This window comes from Rhinopithecus bieti, unplaced genomic scaffold, assembly GCF_001698545.2.
Source record: "Rhinopithecus bieti isolate Rb0 unplaced genomic scaffold, ASM169854v2 scaffold_28163, whole genome shotgun sequence".
NCBI lineage: Eukaryota > Metazoa > Chordata > Mammalia > Primates > Cercopithecidae > Rhinopithecus > Rhinopithecus bieti.
In genome coordinates, this window is record NW_016813718.1 from 1,688,350 (window position 1) to 1,715,875 (window position 27,526).

General features: G+C 38.2%; 1 protein-coding gene across 2 annotated transcripts in view; it reads right to left on the reverse strand.

Annotated features, from left to right (window-relative positions):
• The window catches only part of EML4 (EMAP like 4), a 165,264-nt gene that overhangs the window by 21,327 nt on the left and 116,411 nt on the right, over positions 1 to 27,526 (reverse strand). For both annotated transcript variants that reach the window (XM_017848901.1, XM_017848902.1), the window contains 7 exons: positions 25,868 to 25,963; positions 18,610 to 18,744; positions 18,353 to 18,488; positions 13,229 to 13,380; positions 11,393 to 11,518; positions 11,177 to 11,308; positions 10,064 to 10,131 (listed from right to left, as the gene is read on the reverse strand). In XM_017848901.1, the coding sequence (XP_017704390.1) occupies positions 10,064 to 10,131; positions 11,177 to 11,308; positions 11,393 to 11,518; positions 13,229 to 13,380; positions 18,353 to 18,488; positions 18,610 to 18,744; positions 25,868 to 25,963 (845 nt within the window). The remainder of the gene's footprint in view (positions 1 to 10,063; positions 10,132 to 11,176; positions 11,309 to 11,392; positions 11,519 to 13,228; positions 13,381 to 18,352; positions 18,489 to 18,609; positions 18,745 to 25,867; positions 25,964 to 27,526) is intronic.

The following is a 27,526-nucleotide window of genomic DNA, read 5'->3' on the forward strand; positions in this document are numbered from 1 at the left end:
TTTTTTTTTTTTTTTTTTTTTTTGAGATGGAGTCTCACTCTGTCACCCAGACTAGAGTGGAGTGGCGCTATCTCGGCTCACTGCAACCTCCGCCTCTGGGTTCAAGTGATTCTTGTGTCTTAGCCTCCCAAGTAGCTGGGACTATAGGCATGCCCCACTATGCACTGATAATTTTTTGAATTTTTAGTAGAGATAGGGTTTCGCCATATTGACCAGGCTGGTCTCGAACTCCTGGTCTCGAACTCCTGACCTCAGGTGATCCACTTGCCTTGGCTTCCCAATGTGCTGGGATTACAGGCATGAGCCACTGCACCTGGCTGATAAGTTGCTTTTCATTTTGAAGCATTATAACTAATATCTGAGAAAGGGACCATTTCCCTCTTAAATTAAAAGAAATATTTAGGAGAGAGAAAAGGGCTTGAAGGATTTTTTTTTTTTTAAGCTTAGTGACATTGTTTAACGTGGCTTAGTGTATTCAAGGTAGAATGAAGACTAAAAGATCCCAATTTTTTACCTTGTCAACAAAGAGCCAAACTCTTTAAAATATTTGAAGAGATTTATTCTGAGCCAAATATGAGTGACCATGGCCCATGGTGAGAGGGCCCTCAGAGAACATGTGCCCAAGGTGGTTGAGGCACAGCCTAATTTTATACATTTTAAGGTGACATGAGACATCAATAAAATACATGTTAAGATATACACTGGTTTGGCCAGGCGCGGGAGCTCACGCCTGTTATCCCAGCACTTTGGGAAACTGAGGCGGGCGGATCACTAGGTCGGGGGTTCAAGACCAGCCTGGTCAACATGGTGAAATCCCGTCTCTACTAAAAATACAAAAATTAGGTGGGCATGGTGGCAGGTGCCTGTAATCCCAGCTACTCGGGAGGCTGAGGCAGGAGAATCACTTGAACCCGGGAGGCTGAGGCTGCAGCGAGCAGAGATTGCACCACTGTGCTCCATCCTGGGCGACAGAGCGAGACTCTGTTTAATAATAACAATAAAAAAAAAAGGAGCAGCCAGGTGCAGTGGCTCACACCTGTAATCCCAGCACTTTGGGAGGCCGAGGCAGGTGGATCATGAGGTCAGGAGATCAAGACCATCCTGGCTAACCCGGTGAAACCCCATCTCTACTAAGAATACAAAAAATTAGCTGGGTATGGTGGCAGGTGCCTGTAGTCGCAGCTACTCGGGAGGCTGAGGCAAGAGAATGGTGTGAACCCAGGTGGTGGAGCTTGCTGTGAGCTGAGATGGTGCCACTGCATTCCAGCCTAGGGGAAAAAAAAAACAAAGCAAAAAATGATATACATTGGTTCAGTCGGGGAAGGCAAGACAACTCGAAGGTAGATGGGGGCTTCCAGGTTACAGGTAGATTTAAATACTTTCTGACTGGCAGGCCAGGCGCAGTGGCTCACGCCTGTAATCCCAGCACTTTGGGAGGCCGAGGTGGGTAGATCATGAGGTCAGGAGATGGAGCCCATCCTGGCTAATAAGGTGAAACTCCGTCTCTAGTAAAAAAAGATACAAAAAATTAGCCGGGTATGGTGGTGCCTGTAGTCCCAGCTACTTGGGAGGCTGCGGCAGAAGAATCGTTTGAACTCGGGAGGTGGAGGTTGCAGTGAGCCAAGATTGTGCCACTCACTGCACTCCAGCCTGGGCGACAGAACAAGACTCCATCTAAAAAAAAAAAAAATTCTTGGCAATTGGTTATTATCAGTAGAAAGGAATTGTCTGGGTTATGATATGGGGTTGTGGAGACCAAAGTTTTATCATGCAGATAAAGTCTTCAGGTAGCAGATTTCAGAGAGAATAGAATAGAATAGAAACAGAGAAATGTTTCTTACCAGACTTAAAGTCTGTATTAATATTAAATGCTGGTTGGCTTTTCCTGAATTCTAAGAGGTTACAACAAGGCATGACCTTCCCTTCCCATTATGGCCTGAACCAGTTTTTCAGGTTAATTTTGGAATTCCCTGGCAGAGATGAGGGGTCCAGTCAGATGGTAGGGAGGCCTTAGAATTTTATTTTTGATTTATAACCTATCAGTGAAATCTCTAAACATATTCATAAATTTTAGTAATTTGTAAGCTATGGGCTGAAACTTCCAGGCAGCTAACCTAATTTTGTCATCTACTCAGGTAAGATAAATATCTTTCATATGTGAATACTTGAGTTTAAAGGCCAATAAGCAGGAAAACTGGCACTTTGAAGCCATATGCTTCATGTTTACCAATTATTTTCATTTCAAAAAGTGCACAGGAAGGACGGGCATGGTGCCTCATGTCTGTAATCCTAGCACTTTGGGAGGCTGAGGCAGGAGGATCGCTTGAACACAGGAATTCAAAACCAGACTGGGCAACGTAGTGAGACCTCATCTCTATTTTATTTTAAAATAACATTAAAAGTAAAATATAAAATAAAAAACAAAATCACATAAGAAATACACTTTATTGCAACTGGACAGTACCCACAGGTTATGTTTCTTCTGAGAATGTAATTCATTAACCAATTTTTATGACTATTCCTATGAAATTCCTCTGGGCCTAGAAATGCCATAGCTGATGCCAAGTGCCTTTTTAGAGTAAGAGAACAAAATAATTTCCTAGTTCAGACTGAACTGACACACCAAAATGACAAGATACAGAGCTGCTCTGTATCAGGTGAGTTTTTAATGAGTTTATGGAAACTTTATGATACTCTCATGCATTTAAAAATTATTACTTTTATCTATTTATTTTTTTTGAGACAGGGTCTCACTCTGTTGCCCAGGCTGGAGTGCAGTTTACTGCAGCCTCAACCTCCCAGGCTCTCAGGTGATCCTTCCCCCCTTAGCCTCTCGAGTAGCTGGGACCAAAAGCATGTGCTACCATGCCTGGCTCATTTTTTGTAGAGGAGGGGTTTTGCCATGTTGCTGGTCTTGAACTCCGAGGCTCAAGAATCCTCCCACCTTGGCCTCTCAAAGTGTTGGGATTACAGGTGTGAGCACCACACCAGCCCAATTTTTATTTTGGAGAAGCACCAACTGATACTGTTTTAAGATTGTTTCAAAGTCAGTTTAATCTTCCCAGGAAAACTATGTAATTTTGTCTCTTTGGACACTCCCTGAGAATGTAATGAAACCCTGTAGTGTCTGTTTTGGTAAAACGTGTAGAAACCTAAAAACTTAGTCATTTACTGGTTAGAGATAGTGACTATCAAAAAAGAAACCAAAAAACCCCCATCAAACAGTGCCTAACTTTTCTATTTCCTTAATTATTAATACATTATCAGACATCAATTCTTCTACTTTTGGTAAATCATTTTTAGTAGTAATTCAATGTTTGTTATTAAAGGTACACAATTTCCATATATAATTTTGGAGTTCCCACCCCTTTTCATTGCAAGCACTATGTTTTACCTTCAGAAAAGACTCTTTGGCTCAGAGGCTCTATCTCTAACAACAAATCCTCTAGCCAAGGGGATTTTCTACAAATTAAAAAACATTTTTTAAAAAAAATTTCACTCCTGGCTTCAAGAGATCTTCCTGTCTGGGCTTTGGGCCTGAGCCACCATGATGGCCAAATAAACAAATATTTAAGTTTTCACTATTTCATTGTATTCTTATTCTAGAGTATATACATTAGAACCAAGCTTCTGGCTGGGTGTGGTGGCTCATGCCTGTAATTCCAGCACTTTGGGAGGCTGAGACTAGCAGATCACTTGAGGTCAGGAGTTCAAGACCAGCTTGGCCAAATGGTGAAACCCTGTCTCTACTAGAAATACAAAAATTAGCCAGGCACGGTGGTCCACACCTGTAGTCCCAGCTACCTGGCACGCTGAGGCACAAGAATTGCCTGAACCCAGGAGGCAGAGGCTGCAGTGAGCTGAGATTGTGCCATTGCACTCCATCCTGGGCAACAGAGCAAGACTCTGCAAAAGGGAAAAGGGAAAGGGAAGTGGAAGATCCATTAGGCCTTACAGAATCCCATAATGATTGCAACTATGGTACTGGCATTAAGCACAGATATATATATATATATATATATATATGGAACAGAATTCAAAGTCCAGAGAAAATCTCATACATGTTTGGTCAATTTATTTTCAAAAATGGTGCCAATACTATTCAATGGAGAAAGAAAAGTCTTTTCAACAAATGGTGCTGTAACTGAATATCCACATACAAAAGAATGAAGTTGGACACCTACTGGGCCATACTATATATGAAGATTAACTCAAGACGAATTGGAGACCTAAAGGTAAGAGCTACAGCTATAAAACTCTTACAAGAAAACATAGAAATAAATATTTATGCCCAAGAAACAAGAGAAAGAACAGATAAACTAAACTACATCAAAACTTAAAACTCTGGTGCTACTAACAGCAAGAAAGTGAAAAGACCACCCTCGGCATGAGAAAAAATATTTGAAAAAGATCTACAAGGAACTGTATCCAGAATATATAAAAAACTCTTAAAAGAATAGACAACCCAATTCAAAGATGGGCACAGGATTTCAACATACATTTCTCTAAAGAGAATATACAAGCGTCCAATAAGTACTTGAAGAAATGCTCAACATCATTAGCCATCAAAGAAATGCAAATCAAAACCATAATGAAAAACCGCTTCACACCCACTAGGATGGCTATAATCAAAACACAGATAATAATATGTATTGGCAAAGATGTGGAGAAACAAACCCCTCATACATTGCTGGTGGAATCATAAGCCAATATGGCTGCTGTGGAAAAGTTTGGTAGTTCCTAAAAAAACAAAACAAAAATTTTTGTTGTTGTTGTTTTGTTTTGAAAAGGATCTCGCTCTGTCATCCAGGCTGGAGTGCAGTGGTGCCATCATAGCTCACTATGATAGCCTCAACCTCCCAGATTCAAATTATCCTCCCACCTCAGGCTTTTGAGTAGCTGGGACCACAGGCATGCACCACCATGCCTGGCTAATTTTTTTTTTTTTATTGTTTTTTGTAGAGGCAAGGTCTTGCTATATTGCCCAGGCTGGTCTCAAACTCCTGGACTCAAGTGATCCTCCTGCTTCAGCCTCCCAAAGTGTGGGGATTACAGGTGTGAGCCACTGTGCCTGGCCTTAAAATGTTAAACATGGAGTTATCACATAACCCAACAATTCTACTCCTTTATATCCCAGAGAGCTGAAAACACATATCCCCTCTAAAGCTTGTGTATGAATGTATGTAGCAGCATTATTCATAGTAGCCAAAAAGTGGAAATAACCCTTCTGTCCATCAATCGATGAAGGTTGTATATCCATACAATGGAATGTTATTTGGCCATAATACACGCTATGTATGAAGTACTCAACGCGGTTAAACCTTGAAAACATTAAGTGAAAGAAGCTAATCACAAAACACGTTATATGATTCATTCCATTTATAGAAAATGCCCAGAACAGACAATCTACAAAACAGAAACTGGGTCAGTTGCCTAGAGCAAGGGGGAGGTGGCTGGGGTAATGGGGAATGACTATTAACGGGTACAGGATTTCTTTCTGGGTTAAAAATTGTTCTGAAATTAGACTGTGAGGATAACTGCACAACCCTGTGAACTTACTGAATTATATATCTTAAATCAGTGAATTTTATAGTATATGAATTATTTTTTATTTCTTTTTTGGGGGGGTATGTGAATTATATCTCAACAAAGCTGTTAAAAAGAATCCTTTCTATGTGAGCATTAACTTCTGCTTTTTGTTTTGAGACAGTGCCCAGGCTGGAGTGCAATGGCGTGATCTCAGTTCACTGCAACCTCTGCCTCCTGGGATCAAGCAATCCTCCTGCCTCAGCCTCCCGAGTAGCAGGGACTACAGGTGCACACACCACCACACCTGGCTAATTAAAACATTTTTTTTGTAGAGACAGGGTTTTGCCATGTTGCCCAGGCTAGTTTCAAACTCCTAGGCTCAAGCAATCCACCTGCCTTGGCCTCCTTCCAAAGTGCTGGGTTTACAGGCATGAGCCACCATGCCCAGGAGCATTAATGTGTTAAGGAAGTAGTATGTCCACTTAAGGTTACACGTTTAATTTTTTTCTCTTAAAATTACATTAATAATACATTATTTTAAAATGATAACTGTACTTATTTGACGCTTTATTCACACTGTGCTTACTCTTTGGTTACATGAAGTAGAAGATATCTAGATCTGGACATGAAGACACATTACATTTTTTTTACTAGTCACTTTTTTTTGGATCATGCACAACTTGGACATGTGTTGCATTCCACTAAAAAATGTCCTTGGCTGGGCATGGTGGCTCATGCCTGTAATCCCACTACTTTGGGAGGCCCAGGCAAGGTGATCACTTGAGGCCAGGGGTTCGAGACCAGCCTGGCCAACATGGCGAAACCCTGTCTCTACTAAAAATACAAAAATTAGCTGGGTATGGTGGTGGGCGCCTGTAATCCCAACTACTTAGGAGGCTAAGGCTAGAGAATCACTTGAGCCTGGGAGGCAGAGGTTACAGTGAGCTGAGATCACGCCATTGCACTCCAGGCTGGGAGAAAGAGGGAAACTGTCTCTAAATAAATAAATAAAATAAAATAAAACATTAAATAAAATAAAATTTCCTAACCCTAGGTGTGCGTTTTTTCAGGCTTAGGGTCAGTGATAATAACAGAATGGCTACATTAAGATTTTTCCATTTTAGACAATACAGTCAGGTATTCACAGATCCAAGGCAAAAATAAAAACAAACGAGAACGTTTCCCAAGGACCAACAGAACCTAACCAGATGTGAAACCAAAGGCAGGAGTTAACATACAGAATGAACACTGACAACTGCATCTCCCCTAGATTCTAATCAATCTCCAAATGGACTGCCAGCACTTTCAATTTAGTTATCGCATCACTCTCAGTTATAAAGTGTTTTCTACTTACAACTCCAAGAGAAACCAATTGGCTTAACTTTAGTTTAAGTCACTAAAATTGAGTGACTTTCCATTTTAAGCTTGTCAATGATGATTTCACAGCTATGTAAATGTTCGAAAGCAATTCCAGTGAGTTTTTCAGAACAATTTTCCCTTACAAATTGGGGCTGTGTATGTATATTTGTAAACACACAGTGTTTTCTTCAACCAAGCAATTTATCGTCATGATTCAAACCCCGCTAGCCTTACAATCGCCCATTTAGTGTTTGACTCCCTTGTATACATAGTATGCTTTAAAAATGTCAATCACTTTAAAAATGTCAATCAGTGATTTAATTGTCAAAGATAAACCTTCCTAACAATATTTCTTTTTTTTTTTTTTTGAGACGGAGTCTCGCTCTGTCACCCAGGCTGGAGTGCAGTGGCCGGATCTCAGCTCACTGCAAGCTCCGCCTCCCGGGTTTACGCCATTCTCCTGCCTCAGCCTCCCGAGTAGCTGGGACTACAGGCGCCTGCCACCTCGCCTGGCTAGTTTTGTATTTTTTTTAGTAGAGACGGGGTTTCACCATGTTCGCCAGGATGGTCTCGATCTCCTGACCTCGTGATCCGCCCGTCTCGGCCTCCCAAAGTGCTGGGATTACAGGCTTGAGCCACCGCGCCCGGCCCAAACCTTCCTAACAATATTTCTAAGAAATGCTGTAAATATCTCAAAGAGCATTGTTGGATTAGAGGAAAGGACAGGCTTTGGAACCATGCAGCACCTGAGCTCAATCACAAGTAACAGCACTCTATGGGTCTTGGTTTCCTGTCTGTGCAATCATGATATTAATAAACACTTTGTTACATTCTTGTGAAGATTAGGAGTAACAGATAAGTAACAGATAAAAAGAATTTAGCGGGCAGGGCAACTGTGGCTCACACTGCTTAATCCCAGCACTTTGGAGGCCAAAGGCGGTGATCACGAGGTCACTGAGAACGCGTATCCTGGCTATACAGTGAAACTTTATAGAGACTAACAGACGTTCTACTAAAAATACCAAAAAAAAAAAAAAAAAAAAAATAGCCAGGGTGTAGGTGCGGGGCGCCTGTTATTCCCAGCTAACTTGAGGCTGAGCGCAGAAGATGGCGTGAACCTGGGAAGGCGGAGCTGCAGTGAGCCGAGATTGCTGTCACTGCACTCCAGCTGGGTACAGAGTGAGACTCCATCCTCAAATAAAAAAAAAAAAAAAAAGATTTTAGCACAGGGTCATCAGACAATGAATAAATGATACCTCTTACGTTTATTATTTCAAGGACTTTAGCATGTGTGATATCTGTTTAGCTGCCAAAAATAAGGATTTAAAGTGAATTTCTTTGTGGTTTTCTGAAAACTAGATCAGCACTACACCTCAGATGGTTTCCTACGTGCTTAACAATAATTTTTTTTTGGTTGAAGAAAATAATTTCCTCCAAATCCTACACTGACCTGTCATGTGTCTTTCTCAAAGAGAATGGACCACATTCGGTCCAAATGGACAAATATCCAAGTCTAAGTGCTTTTAAACCTCATAATGATCTATTACTAACGTGTTTTGGGCAAGATCTGAGCCAGCCTTCTACATTTGCAAAGTATCACCAACTGCTCTCTCCAGCAGCCTAGTTCTAAAATTCAATGATTTCACTCTATAGCATCTCTAGTTGCACATTCATAATTCAATTATCTTTAAAGACCTGTTTTTCCATTATTCTGAAAGATTCTGCAGCACTATAAGAAGAAATTGGAATGTTTTCACATTTCAGGTGTTAATTTGTATCTAACAGCCAGAAGGAAAAATTGCTACAAAAAAAATCCCCTCTAAATCACTAAATTTAGTTTTAGAATTAAATGAATTAGTTGGTTTAAAGTATTTGTCTTATATATAAACAAAATATTTATATAAGCGTGTTCACAATAGTCTCACCCCATTAAAATCAGCATTCCACACTTTAGAGTTTAATTTTGGGAAAACTGACTTCATGTTTTTCTTTGCCTCCTTAAAAATGTGAGAAGGACTACTTACTAGCAGAGACAATAAAGATGAGTCAATTAAAGATGTATAAATCATAAACATGTTAACCTTAGAAAGGTACTACACAAGGTCTGCAAGACAGGCCTTATTTTAGAAAATATATCTTTATTATATATCTGCATAGCATTTAAAATAAGAAAGGATGGCAAAAGGTGTAGCACAAACAACTTATAAATGCTCAATTGTGTTACATCAGCTTCAAATCCTTCCCCTGCATAAAAGATAATGAGGAGAGAAATTTTCTGATTCTTCTAATTTCACAAAGCAAAGTCAAATCTGCTAACTCCTTTTCAATGAAGCCCATAATGACCCCTCTATCATTTTGCAACAACTGCACTCCTTCTTAATCTCCCAACATTTTCCCTATCCTCACATGGTTCTTAACATTTTCTAATATAATGTTATAATGTTTATTATTTTTATGTTTTATTTTTTATAGAGATGGGGTCTCATTCAGGCTGGTCTCAAACTCCTGGCCTCAAGCAATCTTCCTGCCTCAGCCTCCCAAAGTACTGGAATTACTGGCATGGGCTACTATGACTGGCCTTATTTTTTTTTATTTTTATTTTTTTGAGATGGAGTCTTGCTCTGTTGCCCAGGCTGGAGTGCAGTGGCACAATCTCGGCTCACTGCAACCTCTGTCTCCCAGGTTCAACTGATTCTCCTGCCTCAGCCTCCCAAGTAGCTGGGATTACAGGTGTGCGCCACCACACCTGGCTAATTTTTGTATTTTTCATAGAGATGGGGTTTCGCCACATTGGCCAGGCTGGTTTCGAACTCCTGACCTCGGGTGATCTGCCTACCTTGGCCTCCCAAAGTGCTGGGATTACAAGTATGAGCCACCATGCCTGGCTGCATCAGGCCTTATTTTTTATTCTGTCCCATACACACTAAAATGTGGGCTTCACAGGGCAGGAATTTTTGTTTTGTTTTCTGATGTATTCTGAATACACACAATAGCATGAAGCAATAGGCAGATGCTCAATAACTGAATTGTATGAATATACATAACAGATACGAACAACAAGTATATTAGTGTGCCACTTAAGAGATTAATTCTCCAGATCAGATTGAGGACATTCCTGATTAAGCATTTAAACATCCCACCACTTCAGGTTACTCAGCTCACTTAAAGACCCTACCTGCCTGAGTGCGTTCCTATGGCCACCACTGTGCCACTTGGATGAAAATCTGCACAGTGTCCTGGTTCCTAGAAAAGAGACAGACAGCTGTTGGGGAGTATTTGAGAAAGTCTCCCTAGATCTATGGGGATAGTGGCAAAAACATCTGAAAATAACCTGTTTCATACAAACATAAAATTTCCATCAACTTTGTAGCTAATGAGAAATAACACGCGGATATGAGAGGAAAAAGAATTTCAGAGCATGAAGGGGATATGCTGGCAGAGTGGTGAGGGAAAGGGACAACCAGCTTGTGGCTAGGGAGTGGAACAATAATAAGGATAACAACAACAAACACTGGTACAGTTCTTTAGCATCCACAAAGAACCTGTATACACCTTTTGGGCTAGAGAAGGTGGATGTCTGGGTTGGGTAGAGAGAAAATACAGTAAGAGACCACTCAGAAAGAAGACAGTAGAGCCTGTTAGTGAGCAGCACTTACTGAATCCAACTGCAACGCCACCCGAGGCACAAATATTTCCACAATAATTAATGCTATATAGATATGTGAAATCTTTATGATTTTACCACTGAAGCTGATGGACAAATTGAGCTTTTACGCTGCTAACTTCTTTTTATTTATTTTTTATTTTTTGAGACGGAGTCTCGCTCTGTTGGCCAGGCTGGAGTGCAGTGGCATGATCTTGGCTCAGTGCAAGCTCCACCTCCCAGGTTCACGCCATTCTCCTGCCTCAGCCTCCCGAGCAGCTGGGACTACAGGCGCCCACCACCACGCCCGGCTAAATTTTTGTATTTTTAGTAGAGACGGGGTTTCACTGTGTTAGCCAGGATGGTCTCGATCTCCTGACCCCGTGGATCCACCCGCCTTGGCCTCCCAAAGTGCTAGGATTACAGGCGTGAGCCACCACGCCCGGCCTAACTTACTTCTTTAAAATCGGTTCATGTTCATACTTTAAGACTAAACACTACCCTCCTATCTCCACCCTCTTTTACTAAACCATATGTTTACATTTGGTTTGAATCAACACTTAGTCCTTTTTACTTTGCTGCTCTCAACTTCCAGTGTGAGGAGCTTCTATGGGGAGGTTAAAAATCACATCTTGCTTCACTCACATCTACCAGCCTGGTCCATTCCAGCCTGTGTTCCATTGAGTTCCACAGGCACACCTGCCTGTCCTGAGCACATGTCAAGAGCAAATCTTTGAAGGGATGTGTGGCAAGCCCCCAAAGCTCATCTGTATGACCCTGAAAATGAAAGACACTCATTGTTATAAGAACCAAAGAACATAATAAAAATATTCAGTTAATGGTTAATATCACACAGCTTACCTGTACTTCTATTTGGAAGCCATCATTAAATGTTCCCCGTAAAATAAAGTTTCGTGATGTGCCTACTAAAAATTGATCTGCCTTTCCTTCTGCTACAGCTCTGATTGTGCCATACTGATCAGGAACCTAGAAAAAAGAGTGTAAAGTCACCATATACATACTAACATGCATTAACTACTACTTGAGGCCTGCATTTATAGCTGTAAGCAATTATGGGGTAATTATGACAAAAGCCCAAATTTGAATATAGTAATCTTGTACTACTAATAATTTATTTGTCCAATTACATTTTATTATACTGAAGTTATAATAATTATCAACACTCTTTGCTTCAATTAATTTTAAATGTGTATTTTAAATGATTTTAGGAGTTAAGGGTTAAGAATAGGGAAAAAAGGCTGGGCGTGGTGGCTCACACCTATAATCCCAGCACATGTGGAGGCCAAGGCAGGTGGATCATCTGAGGTCAGGAGTTCGGGACCAGTCTGGCCAACATGGTGAAACCCCATTTCTACTAAAAATACAAAAATTAGCCAGGTGTGGTGGCGGGCGCCTATAATCCCAGCTACTCAGGAGGCTGAGGCAGGAGAATCGCTTGAACCCGGGAGGCAGAGATTACAGTTAGCCAACATTGGGCCGCTGTATTCCAGCCTGGGTGACAGAGCAAGACTCTGTCTCAGGGGAAAAAAAAAGGAAAAATGAAGTAAGTTCTATTAGATCACATGAAGAATGTGATTGGGTTTTGTTACTTATTAGTTATATTACTTACATTACTTTGGGTAAGTTACTTAGCCTAAGAAACATTTTCTGTAATATGAGGATAATAATACATGCCCTACCTACTCTTGATTATTGTAAAGATCAAAATATAAAAATATTCTCACCACAAAAAAATGATAATTGCATGAGGCAACAGATATAATAACTACCCTGACTGGATTACTATACAGCATATCTGTATCAAAACATCAGACTGTATCCCATAAATATGTTCAATTACAATATGTCAATTAAAAAAATGTGATGTGGAATTTCTTTGTAAATTAAAAAACAATATATTGTAAAGTATTATAATAATAGGACTCCTTGGGAGAGCAATTTCGTTTAATGCAATACATGGAACAATCTCAGTGAACGCTGTGTTAATACATTTAATAATAATCTCAAAGAATGATTCTGAAATAATGAAATTATAAATCCCACTTTATAAAGTGGGATCTAAAATTACTCCTATAAATACAAATAACTGAATTCGAAGAGTAATTCAAATTTACATTAGAAATGGGAAAGGAAGGAGTGAACTAGATTGTATAGCTTTTAATAACAAAGGATATGAGTTATCCGTGAAGAAAACAGTGATGGAAGTTGCATTTTCAGTATGAACTGAAGGTTGTGATTAAGCAACTCTTTATTATCCATCTTCTTGGAAATAAAATCCAAGAGCAGTACTATCAGAATCCTCTTTTTAAGAGGATTTTCCAGAAGATTTTCTCTGGAAAGAATGTTACATGTAGAAAAAAAAACATTAAGCATAAATCCAAAATATAAATCACCAAAAAAGAGAAGAAAATTAAACCTTGTGACATATGCTCTGGGTTTAACAGGCAAATTATTCTGCCTAATCTTTAAAATACTCTTTCAAATTATTTTGTTTAATGGTCTTTAGTTTTTTTTTTGAAAAAAGTTATCTTAAAGGTAACAGCAAACTCCTTGAGGGAAGGAAACGAAATTATAAGAATTTAATAAGTTTGCCAGAAAAGTGTAGTTATCTTAATGTAGGACAAAATACCTGAGTTTAGAGTATTTAATATTTTTATATTCCGTTTCCATCCTTACCTCTATTTCTCTTTCAGGATTCAGATCGTGATCCCACAGAATTATTTTTCTGTCTTTCCCTCCTCCAGTTAATAACATCCCATTTCTCATCTGACAAAGTGTGAACACACTGCCATCATGAGCTTTGATTTGTTTGCTGATTTGATATACACCTAATACGAGGGAAAAATAAAAACACTAGTGATAATACTTTTCATCAGATTTTAGTGTCTATTTGGAAGAAAACTTCAGTAGAACTAGAGTTAATAATCAGAATGTTCATATGACTCAATCAAAAACTTACTTTCAGCAAGTCTTCTGTGCAAAGCAGGCAGTAAATAAAGCTCAAGGCATAATATAATCTTCTCTATTTATGTCAATATTTATTTACTCTGAAAATATTTCAAAATATTTTCCTCCAAAAAAACAAAGCTAAAGTAGTGATAATTCCACAGACAAAAGGGGATACAGTATAGGTTTCCGAACTTTACTATCTCTCATAATCATCTTGTATGGTAGATAGAGTAGGTATTACTCTTCTGATTTTAGAGCTCAAGACCTAAGAGGTACGCGGCAGCTTAGGGGATACCACATAGTTAGCTAATAACAAAGCTGTGACTAGACTCAAGTCTCCCACCATGATGTTCCTTTAACTTTGCAAAAACATCTTTGTTTCCTTCTGAGGTAACAGTCACAATGTTTAACATTTTACAACCATTGTTAACACAGAGGCCTTCTGTTGTGACAAGGAATACTCCCCTTTATTTGCTGAGATACAGGAGCACTATGGAAGTTATTGGGACAAAGGTAGGTAGTGGATACCTGTAGCAGTGGCTTTTGACCTACTAGCAGAGAATAATTTCAGTATTTTAAAAATTGATTCAGCTGTACCAATGTGATGGCTAAATGACAGCCCAGTTTTGTTGTATACCCATAGCATACTTTGTTAAGTACCCAGGGAGCGACCAATGGGGTACATAAAAGATACTTTAGGCAAAACACATGTGGTTTTTAAATTGTATTTTGCCCCCTTTTAAGGGTGAGGATAAGATGATAGTACTCATACCTTTTTCTTTGGTTTTCATAAATGCCTTACTCAGAGAAGCTCTTTAGCTAGATAGGCTAGCAGAGCAAGAGTAAAGCTTTTTGGAAGATGATGTCCGACAGAATTAGTTACCAGGTTCAAAATGGGAAGTTAGAGCCTTATGGAAATATGGCTAAATTAAGTCAATAAATAGCCCTTAGTCCTCTTGAAAAAATTCAGGTTTAACAACTATTCATTTTCTAAAACTGTTCCTCAACTGATGAATGGATTTTAAAAACATAGTATTGTCTTATACAATGGGATATCACTCAGCCATAAAAAGGAATGAGGTATTGATACATGCTACCACCACATGGATGAACCTTAAAAACATAATGTGAAGTGAAGGCTGGGTGCCGTGGCTCACACCTGTAATCTCAGCACTCTGGGAGGCTGAGGCGGGTGGATCACCTGAGGTCAGGGGTTTGAAACCAACCTGGCCAACACGGCAAAATCCCATCTCTACTAAAAATACAAAATTAGCCAGGCATGATGGCACATGCCTGTAATTCCAGCTACTTGGGAGATTGAGGCAGGAGAATCGCTTGAACCTGGGAGGCGGAGGTTCAGTGAGCCGAAATTGCACCATTGCACTCCAGCCTGGGCAACAAGAGTGAAACTCTGTCTCAAAAAACAAACAAACAAACAAACCAAAACAAAACAAAAACAACTAAGTGAAAGAAGCAAGTCATAAAAGACCATACATTGTATGACTCCATTTATATGAAATGTCCCGAACAAGTAAATCTATAGAGACCTAAAGGAGATTGGTGGTTACCTAGGGGCTGAGGGGAGGGAGAAATGGAAAGTGACTACTAATGGGTATAGGTTTTTTTTTTGGGGTGAGGAAAATGTCCTTAGGTTAGATAGTGGTAATGGCTATACAACCTTGTAAATATACTAAAAAACACTGAACTTTAAAGGCATACTTCAACAGAGTAGATTTCATGGTATGTGAATTATAACTCAAAGCTGTTACTGAGACTGTTCTTTTTTACTCATCTATTTGAGCTGCTATTATATTTAACAAATTAACTAAAATTTCTAAGGTGTTGGTATGGTAAAAAAAATTCTCTCAGTGTGAGTATTCTAGTGGTACAAATACTTAATGGATGGGTATATATGGCAGGGAGACAGGAAAAGGCTTGCTTGATTTGGAGGAGAGCTTGCCTAATTCAGCAGAGCTAGAAGTAGAACTCCAACAAATGTGCTGTTCAGGTCAACTGTCTCCACTTACACCAACATTTACCATCTGAAAATACCTTAAAAATTGAACAACACAATTGCGTTCAGTGGGATAGGCAGACAAGTATCTATCTCTGTTCTGATGTGACCACGAGAGCAAGGACACCTGAGAGATGTGAATTTTCTGAGAGTACTACTGGCTTTATTTGGACATTAAAAATAGAGAAAAGCAAATTTTAGGCTTATTTCCCTATGCATGGTCAAACTAACAACACTAGCCTGAAGGTATCATGTAAGAAAACACAAAAAGCAGAGGTGTGGGAGTTTCATAGTTCTCCATTAAAATGTACGAAAACAGTTTTTCTATTCTTAAGTCCACTTTCCATATTTTGAAACATGACAAAAACCTTGTTAAACACTTAAAATCCTCCCAGAATGATGGAAAACTAGAAAATAAAAAATATGAAGAAAAAAATGCTTCATCAGAAATAAAAAGACTCTATATAGTGATCAAGTCAGTGAGTCCTTCTCACTCCAGGAAAGTTATCTCCTGAGGTGGACCTAGTATCAATTTAGCTTAAAAAATTCAGTGATTCCAATTTAAATAAATTATCAGTTTCCTTTATATAATATTTACCTATAAAACAAATTTATAGCCAAAGATATCTTTCTTACGGGCCTGTATTTCTGATATTCCAGTTACCAAATAATGTTTGAAATCCCTGCCAAGCAAAATAATTACCCTTGAATTAAAAAAACCTACTCTGCCTTCAGGCTTACTCATATGGTCAAGTCTATCCAAACTTAATCACAAATCTCACCCCTTCTTCTCATCTCTAACAGAAACAAAGCTTCCATAGAAGTTTACACTGCCTGCCAAATAAAGACGTTTGGAAGGCCTTCTGTGTCTGTTTAAAGAATCAAATATTAGGGAGACTTTGAAATTTATGTTGTATTCTTAGCAACTGGGCCAATTTGATTTGTAGAACACATAAAATGGCAGTGTTTCTTAGCTCCTTTGCAAGACTTAAGAATGCTGAACATTTTAATGGTTCTGTAGATACTCTCAACTTCCACTTACCCACTTAAAAGATTACAAATTATGTTGCATAAGAACAATTTCAGTCTATTTCATATGTGTAGGAAACAAATAACAAAGACCTCATACCTACTTAAGAAATAGAAAATAATAATTACTTGAAGATTCCCATTAATTTATGAGGAATAAATGGTTTGGAAACAAGAAAAAAAATATAAGAGCACTTTTAAGACATAAAATACAGTTTCGGTTTGTCTCCTATTTACAAAAGTAAAAGGATTAGTTGCGAAATTACACTTCTGCCATTCAAAAATGTCCTTTAAGCGGACATGATGTCACAGTACACTCAAATTTTGGTTGGTAAGACTGCCACAGGTGCAAAAATGTCATAGTTGGGAATATGTAAATTGGACCTACTGAAATCTGGGAGCAAGAATTAAAAAATGGAAACTCTGGGCACTTATTCTGTTCTGGACTTCCATTTATTTCACTGCGCTCACCAAATCCTTCCCAGCCAACTGAAAACCTCAAATTCTCAGCAACTTTACCCATAATAGGGTTAGTCATGTGGCAAAGTACAAGACAGGCCATTTCATGTGCCCAGCAATTTACAAGATTGGATTTCCTGTTTCCTGTTTGTGCATATGTAGAGAGGCTAAGCCACAAATTTTTCAAAGACCAAAATAAAAACCTCTGAACCTCTTCTTCCTGTCCCCAACCTGAACACAAACATTAACACTAACAAAAGGGTGTATTTATACCCAAATTCTGCTCAGTGTTGGAGATTCATGAACAATTTAAAAGTCACTGTTTTAATATACTATGCTGTTCCTGGCATTTCTGATACTAAGTAAATGTGCCCAGGAAAGAAAAATGAGAAAAAAAGAAAAGAAATAAACAGGAAAAGCAGTTAATATACTGTTGTCGTAACTCTCTTTTCTAAGAACCCTCAACCCACTGCCATTCTTCTGGTATGTAAATTTTGAATCTAAACTGAACGAAAGAGGCTAAGAATATATGGCCAATGATTGAGATGAGGGTCAACGGTAATACAATTTAAGGCTTATTGTTTTAAACTTCTTAATATGTCTAATTCAATTCAACAGCCGAGCTTAGAAATTCAGGTGAATGGATTTGAAAAACATTTAATTCAAACATTAATTTAGTAACAGATGGTCCCTGACTTATGTTGGTTCAATTTATTATTTTTTGACATTATGACAGTTTTATCAGGATATAATGCCATCCAGAGGTCAAGGAGCATTTATGTCCTAAAAAAATACAGTACAAAACTCCGTGCAGTCATAAGAAAATAGTAACATGAAATTTAAATTCCACATTTTGGTGAAAATAGTGCTTTCATCAAGACTATTCAACTTTTGCTCCTACATTGACACCCAAAGTTAAGATGAAAGTTATTCCTTTAATGTTTGACAAATAGTTTTCAAACAGCTAGTTTATGAGTTTATTCCTTTTTTCTCCCCTCTCCCATTTTATCACATGGCCATGCATTCTGCCCTAACAGATAACCCAGAACCAGCTCAGGGGAGAGTGAGCCTCTATACTTTTTAAACTAACATATATCATGTCTTTCTAATTATTAATTTCCTAAAGGGAATGGTTCAGTGTAGTCAAATGTGGATTATATAAGCTCAATAAATAACTGGATAAATAATTTCATTAAAAAAAGACTATGAAGAAGGTGAAAACAAACGGTATGTTGGTGACTTGCTCATATTGTTACACTGCAGCTCTTTCTCTCCTGGTCTAATAGATGGGACTGAAAGAGCACTATGTGAGACTTTTAAGAAATGAGTTTAATATAAGAATACTGTACCTTTAGGTCCTTTCCCAGGTGTGGGCTCTACAGTAGTTTTGCTCCATATAAGCATGACTCCACCTGAGTCTCCAGTAAGGACATCTCCATTCCCCAAGAATGCTAAACACTGCACAAATTTTGGCTTTTCATATTTCTACAAGGAAACAATGAAAATTTTCAATTTTCTTTTTGCCATGACAATTTGATGCTTACTCAACAATTTAAAAAATTAAAGATTTATACACCTAATAACATTAAAACAATCTGATCCTTACCCCAAAAATTCCCTGTTTTCTTGTTAGTGAATTGCCACTCCAGGTCCAGAAGAAAATATGAGATTTACCGCATGTAATTATGGTATTTGCATCTGTTGGGTGAAACTCCACGGCCAAAACAACTTCATTTGTTGTCTATGAAAAGGGAAATAAAACTTTAGATGAATGTATATCCTTATCTTCTTCAAGTAAGTATCAATTCAGTTTACTGGCTACTGACACACGATAGGCAAGAATTTTGAGAAAATGCCCTCTCTCAAGAAATTTTTCCTGAAAAATTTTGATAATGTATGTGGGATGATTAAATTTGATGTCCTTGGTATTATTATATCAACTTTTGTGCTATTTATAGTAAAAACTCCTGCATTAGAAAGACTTTATAATATATACCTTTCAAACTTTTTGCACATGCCAGAAAAGTACATTTAAAACTACAAATCTTAAAGAGCAATGTACATTCTTCCTTAAAGACACTGCGATTTGTATTAAAAAAAAAAATAACGAAAAGAAACTGTCATCTTTCTTTGTACTATTATTATGGCATTATTCATACAATTTTTTTTTTTTTGTTTTTGAGAATGGAGTCTTGCTCGTCACCCAGGCTAGAGGCCAATGGAGTGATCTACGGCTCACGACAGACCCTTCTGCCATCCAGGGTTCCAAGTGATTCTCCTGCCTTACCTCCCCCGTAGCTGACCACAGCACCCTCACCATGCCAGCTAATTGTGAATTTTCCAGTAGAGACAATGGTTTGTCACCATGTGGCTTAGGCTGGGCTCAAACTCCTGACCAGTTCATCCCCGCCCACTCAGCCTCCCAAATGCTGGGATTACAGGTGCATGAGCCATTGTCCCAGCCTCAACAAACCATTAGAGACTAGGACCGAAATTTAGAAGAGATGTCTTCAGGCCTGAACTCTAAAAAGTAAAGATTTAGAAATGGTCACTACTGATTCCCCTACAGAAACCGAAAACAAAAACATTTCCCAGAGGGCTTTTATGCTCTTTTACCCTCAAAAAATCTAGCAATGACAGGCAATTAGGTAAAAGATTTATGGATAGGAAGAACACAAGCATGCAGACTCATCTGCAGAAGAAACTTACATTTTTTCATTAAAATGATTCAAGTTGAGATATCTTATTCTAAAACATTTGGTATTCATTATTTCAATAATCATAATTCCCTTACTAAGTTATATCTATAGTAAAATCATCACTCAAACTTAACAGTGAGGTGATACTACCTACATGCCTATAAAGCTACTTATTAGCTAGATTTAGTTTACAGAGTGATCATTTAATGTCCACTTTTAACTCAAGCCAAAGAATTTATGTGTACAGAAGCATTTCCTCTGGCAAAACAACATGGCCATCGTGGTGCTCCCACCCTGTAATCCATGCATTTTGGCGAGGCTGAGACAGTGTCCCGAGGTCAGGAGTTCAAGATCACGCCTGGCCAAGATGGTGAAAACCCCATCTCTACTAAAAAAAAAAAGTACGCCGGGCATCGCGTGGTGGGCACCTGTAATCCCAGCTACTTTGGGGAGGCTAGACACGAATTTCTTGACCAGGAGGGGAGGCTGTCAGTGACCAAGATGCGCACTGCCACTCCAGCCTGGTGACAAGTGAAACTCCATCTCAAAACAAAACAAAACCATGATAGGAAGATGATAGTCTTATAACTGAGTAAAAATAATAAATTTTATGTTAGACCAATAAATATGACACTTGAAAGGTTTTTTCAAATTCTTTTTTCCCCCACAGTTCCAGATAGTTCCATGAGTTTACATTTCTGTTACTTAACATTTGGGCTTAGGGCCCTTTGCATAAGCAACATAAATTAAAATTCAACTAATAAAACATCTAGCCAGGTGGTTGTCCCCTCCATGCTTAGGGGGGGCGGGGGGGGGGGGGGTGGGGGCCAAGTGGAGATTGCCTGAGCCCAGAGTTAAAAGATCAGCCCTGTGCAACATAGTGAGACCTGTCTCCTACAAAAAAATTAGCCAGCGTGGGTGGTGTGCCCTGTAGTCTTACTACTTGGGAGCTGAGGCTGGAGGACACTATTTGAGCCCTGGATGAGGTTTGCAGTGAGCTGTGATTAAGCCACTGCACTCCAGCCTGGGTGAAGCGTGAGAACCCTGACCAAAAACCGGGGGAAAAAAAGATGAAGATGAAGTACAAGCATATCTTGCCTTGTTATAGTAATTTTCCAGTGATGATAGATGGAACTATATATATAGTTTAGCAAGTCCTAAGTAAAGTTAAAGATTAACTGAACGTCTTTAGTTTTCTCTCAGACAATATCAAAACCCTAGGCCAAAAAATCTTTAGCCAATAAGATAATCAAAGGGTTGTAAAACTAAAACAAATATTCCCAGTATACCCATCATGCAAGTGATAGAGACAGTCAAGATATAAACTGAAGAAATCTATGGAGTTAAATCACGTGCGTATCTGCGTATGCCTACAGGAATATTATACTTTTTACTGACATATAATACCATACTATAAATTATATATAAATATATATTATATAACCAAAACGTATATATATTATATAATATAATTATATATATTATATATATGCACACAGATTTTAAGTACATAGCTCAATAAAGTTTTACAAATTGAACACATTGCTAGTCATCATTCAGAACAAGAAACAAAACATTACTAACATTCCATAAATATCCTAGATCCCCTTTCCAGTTACTAACCCCTTCCCCTATTTAACCATTATCCTCCTGACTCTTAGCAGTAAAGATTAGTTTTCTCTGTTTCATTCAAATGGAATTATGCACAATGCATTCCTTCATGTCTGGGTTATTTTCTTAACATTTCATTTGTAAGATCCATTTGTGTTGGTGCACATAGTTGTACCTTGTTCAATCTATTTGCTCTATTGTGTTCTTTTGTATGAAAATATCACATTACTGACTTATCCATTCTCCTGCGGATGGGCAGGGTAGTTTCCATATTTTTGGTTACCATAAACCGCACTGCTATTTGCCTTCTAGCAAACACATGTATATATTTCTGCTGAGATGAACAATTTGGGCCAGAAGGCATGCATATGTTCGACTTTAGGTTATGTCAAATAGTTTTCTGAAATTCATTAAACTGTTCCTAAATTCACTAAGGAACAATTCACAAAGTTCCTAAATTCACTAAAATTTATCTTTCTGCTCTAAAAGTGTCCTTTCCTCCATGTCCCACAAAACTCCCATACTCCAGAATACAGTTGCCAATGCCTAAGAACTGTGTAATATGGTTATATCAACTTATATACCCAGCAGACTGTGTAAGAGTTCCAGTTACTTAGAATCCTCACCAACCTTAGTATTTTTGTCTTTTTCATTTAAGATATTTTGGTAGGTGCACAGTGGTACTGCACTTGAGTTTTAATTCGAATTTCTTTGATAATTAATGAGGTTGAGTACCTTTACATATGCTTATTAATCACCTGGACACCCTGTTTTATGTAGTGCCAGAAGTCTTTTGCTGTTTAAAAAACTGTCTTTTTCTTACTGAACTATAGATGTTTATATATTCAGAACATGAGTGTTTTGTTGGAAGTATGCATCACAAATACTTTCTCACACTCTCAAAGGTGTATTGATAGGCCGGGCCTGGTGGCTCACACCTGTAATCCCAGCACTTTGGGAGGCTGAGACGGGAGGATCACTTGAGGTGAGGAGTTTGAGACCAGCCTGGCAACATGGTGAACTCTGACTCTATTTAAAAAAATACAAAAATTAGCTAGGCATGGTGGCGCACGCCTGTAATCCCAGCTACTCAGGAAGCTGAGGCGGGAGAATCACTTGAACCCAGGAGGCGGAGGCTGCAGCAGTGAGGCAAGATCACACCACTGTACTCCAGCCTGGGTGAAAGAATGAGACTGTCTCAGAAAAAAAGGCGTCTTGATAAAAGAAGTTTTAATATGATTTATCTTTTCTCCCATTGTAGTTAGTACTTATATGCCTTGTTTAAATCTACTTATAAAGGTGTTCTGCATTTTCTTCTAAAAGCTTTACTGTTTTTTACCTTTTATGCTAAGATGCATAATCCACCTAAAACACATTTTTCTGAATGCTGTGAGGTAGGGGTCAAGGCTAATTTTTTTTCATATGAGTATCCAATTAATCCACCACCATTCACTGAAAACATTATTCTTTGCCCACTGCATTGCCACCTTTGGCATTAGTCAAGCAACTGATTTGTGTAACCTGTTGCTATATTCTCTTCCATTGATCTACGTTTGAACCACAATATCTTATAATAAGTCTTCATATTTCATATTTTATGTACTTTAACCTTATTCTTTTTTTGTTTTTTCTGAGACAAGAGTCTGGCTCTGTCACCCAGGCTGGAGTGGAGCCGATCTCGGCTCACTACAAGCTCTGCCTCCCGGATTCACATCATTCTCCTGCCTCAGCCTCCCGAGTAGCTGGGACTACAGGCGCCTGCCACCACACCTGGCTAATTTTTTGTATTTTTAGTAGAGACAGGGTTTCACCGTGTTAGCCAGGATGGTCTCAATCTCCTGACCTCGTGATCCACCCGCCTCAGCCTCCCGAAGTGCTGGGATTACAGGCGTGAGCCACCGTGCCTGGCCAACCTTATTCTTTTTCTTCACAACTGTCTTGACTATTCCCTATTCCTTCCCCTTCATATTTCCACATATATTCAGTTTGTCAACTCCTATGAAAGCTGAGTTTTGACTATGCTGAATGTATAGCTCAATATGCAAAACTGACATCTTAATTGTCTCCTATTCATGATTATGTAATATCCCTCCTCTTTAATTTCTGTCAGTAAGGTTTTTAAGTTGCCTTACTTTTATTTTTATTTTGAAAATTAAAAAAAAAAATTTTGAGACAGGGTCTCGCTCTGTTGCCCAGGCTGGAGTGCAGTGGCACAATCTCAGCTCACTGCAGCCTCAATCTCCTGGTCTCAGCTAATCCTTCCACCTCAGCCTCCCAAATAGCTGGAACTACAAGTGTGCACCACCATGCCCTGATTTTTTTTTTTTTTGGTAGAGACAAGGTCTCATTATGTTTGCCCAGGCTGGTCTCGAACTCCTGGGCTCAAGCGATCCTCCGGCCTTGGCCTCCCAAAGTGCTCGGATTATAGGCGTGAGCCACAGCACCCAGGTCCTTACTGAATTTTAATGTTAATTTTTTATTTTTTTTCACGAGAGGTCCCGCAAGCTCAGGTCATCCAGGCTGCCCTCGCCTTACTGAATTTTAAACTTACATAAATTAAAAAGTTATATATCAACTCCTCAAATCCTTGTGACTTAAGCAAGGATGGAGCTCATCTACAGCAGAACAGGTCTATTTACAGTAGAATAAGGTCAAAACAGGGAGAAGAGAAGACAGTTAACCCGTAATCCAGCATCTGAATCAAGTCATTACTGAGTCAAAATCTCCCACTAGAGGCTTTTTCTTCCTCCCTAAACAGGAGTCAATACAACCTCTGTTTTGATTACATTAACTTTATTTTTATTATTTTTTTGAGACAAAGTTTTGCTCTGTCATGCAGACTGAAGTGCAATGGCGCAATCTTGGCTCACTGCAACCTCCACCTCCAGGATTCAAACAATTCTCTTGCCTCAGCCTCCAGGGTAGCTGGGGTTACAAGCACCCACCACCACACCTGGCTAATTTTTTTTTGTATTTTTAGTACAGATGGGGTTTCACCATGTTGGCCAGGCTGGTCTTGAACTCCTGACCTCTAATGATCTACCCACTTTGGTCTCTCAAAGTGCTGAGACTACAGGTGTGAGCAACCACCCCTGGCCAGATTAAGTTAACTTCAATTGTTTTGCAGTCGCTTGTACTAGGAAGTGTTATAATGCAGATATTTGTGACACGGTGTTTAGAGAACTTCCTGACTACCTCGATGTGAGAAGCGAGGTAAAAAGGGCCATGAATGGTGTCCAAGTTTCTAGCTTAGGTAGCTAGGTGAAATGCGGTCAGTCACTAGGGGATGAAACTGGTGGTTGGGGGCTAGGAAAGATGATTATGTACAGATTTGAACATGCTGATTTTCATTTGCGGTAGAGGACATTCAAATAAAGATGTCTAGGATGCAACTAGAAATATGAGTTAAACCTGTTAGAGATCTGGGCTGGAGATAACTGATACGGGACTCAGCAGATAGAAAATGAGGCCATGGGAACAGCATATAGTATCAGTGGAGCATCTGGAATAAAACTCTGAAGAACACCAACATTTAAGGTCCTGGAAAGGAGACCAAGAAATGGCCAGTAGGAGGAAAACCACAAGACTTCATCTAGTAAACCTTACTATGAAGAATCAAAATTGATATATTTCATTTTCATGCAACTTCCCTTTGTTTCAATGTTAAATTAGTCTGAATAACTGGAAGCCAATCTATATCTTCATTCATGTTTTTTAGTTTGAGGTTTTCTGACAACTTACATTCCTTTTAAGTACAATCAAATCTACTTCTTTCAAAATGTTAAGTTAAACATCATATAATCTTTTTGCTCAACAAGCTAAAAGCTTGAAGCTTACTCAAAACAAAACTGTTAAGAGAGAGGAGTTGGAGAGAAATGATGTTATTTAAGAGTATGGCAAATATTACATAGACTTTTTAAAGCCATTTTGTCACTTTGAATCCTTAAAAAAGCCTGTCAGAGGGAGAAGTCCATTTCTGGCTCACATAAACACAGCTTCAATGCATTTTACATTCTTCTCTTGCAACTTACAGCTTGATCCACACAGAGATCAACCCTTGTACTGCAAAGAGTTACAATGCAATTATAGCAATTATAAATGCTATAGAATTTTCTAAAATAATCCTACAAACACAATTAAGACCAAAAAACTTATCATAAGCCCTCCAGTTACATCAGCCGTATTCCTACTGAATTTTTCCTCTAGATTTCTAAAACTTTAAAGATGGAATGAAATTACATATTTTATTAAAGAAGAAAACCAAGAAGAGTGTTCAGTCTTAATTTTGAGATCAGACATCCATCTACTCTGGCATTTCAGGACTGTAGTAATGTCTGAAATACTGAAATTGCTTCAAGTTGCTTGACTATTTTATCTTGTATAACTACAGTGTTAATATCTTAAGGATTATGACAAATCACTAAATTTGTTGAATTTGCCCAGGTCTGCTTTTTCAACTTAAGAATAGATTGTTCCAATACCGATATAGTTCCAAATACCTGCAAAACAAATAATGTACTCTAAAAGATAACACTCAGTTTTTTAAAAATTTACCTTTATTTCTGCTCCTTTTGCTTTTTTCTGCCAGTCCCATACAGTAAGCATATGCTCATTGGAGTCATCAATAACACATAAATGAACACCTGAATCCTAAAGAAAAGTCAATTAAAGTTATTTTAAAATTCACTGATAGGGCTGACATTCTAAGAAAGAAATACCATATTATTAAAACTATTAATAGGAAGATAACCCAAAATCCTTTAAACTCATCACTCTTTGAAACATAATGCACTATTTACCACAATTATATTTTCCTCAAAAATATAAAGATTCTTTTAAAAAATGTTCTATTTAAATCCCCTCATCCCTCCAGGTTAATTTCCACTTGCCATCTAGTCATTCCTGTTATTCAGAGATAGTGACTAATTTTGAGGCTATCCTAGTCCCTTCTGCATCTTATGCTTCCTTCTTGCTGCCTGTATTAAGGTATTTTTCCTTGTGGTAGGTAAGAAGAAATGTACATAATTTCATAACTTTGTTCCTCACTGAATTTTGACAATTTGACAGAATAAGCTAAAATTCATGGCTATTTTAAAGTTTGCTGATTTCAGTCTTCTGTGAGATACCTGACTTACATTAACACGAACAAACAACCTAAGTAAAATTATAATGAAATTCCTTTTTTATAATGAAATTTCCTATTTTTCTGAAACCATTCTCGTTCACGTATTTTAAGTCTCCTAGTTTAAGAAAAATAACTATAGATGATATTAAATGATTTTTTAAATAGCAGCATTTGTGAAATATGCTTTACAATGTTATGGAACACAGAAACATTGTAGGGAAGAGTGAGAGGCACTGAGGAAGGGCAGAGCTTACTCTCTTCTCCTCTTTATCTTTCTCTTAGCTTAAATTGGAATATTATCTGAATTAGAAAAGATAGAGTTATGAGGCAATACAAGATGGTCTTAACACTGTAACAATGGTTATCAACAACTGGACGACAATTCCTGCTATAGAGATTTATGGGAGAAAATAAAGTAGCAAAAGTATTTCCTTTATGACCTCTTATCTCCTTTTCTAAATGTCTTTCTCCCAATTCCTGACTTGTTAGACACTTGACATTCAGTGCCTTCAAGCTAGCAAAGTTCCTAAATTCACTAAAATTTATCTTTCTGCTCTGAAAGTGTCCTTTCCTCCATGTCCCACAGAACTCCCATAATCCAGAATACAGTTTGCCAACGCCTAAGAACTGAAGAGATAAAATAAGTGTTTTATTTATCTTTGAAATTAAAAAAGTATGTATCCTAAAATATAGAAGATTACCTGTATACTTTATAATCACAATTACATACAATTCAAGAAAAAACCAGAAAGTTTAAATGAGTAAGATCTTGTCTTATTTTACCCTTGGAATAAAGCCTCAACACTTAGAAAAGATCAGTAGGGAAAATTTTAAACCCATGTTGTCATCAATTCAAAACCAAGATAATTCATGACTTTAGGAAATACAAAGGTTTGATTGTTTCTGCTGCTCAAATATGACGTCAAGAAAAGCCAATATTTGCACAGAATTGGCCAAGTTTCCCGTCAATTTTTAAAATAAAATAGATCTTTTCTATGATTCAAGGTAAGGCAAAAATACATCCTATTGCTTGCCTAAAATTGTACTTTGCTTTGTATATATTCCTCTAACCACTTCCTGCTACTACA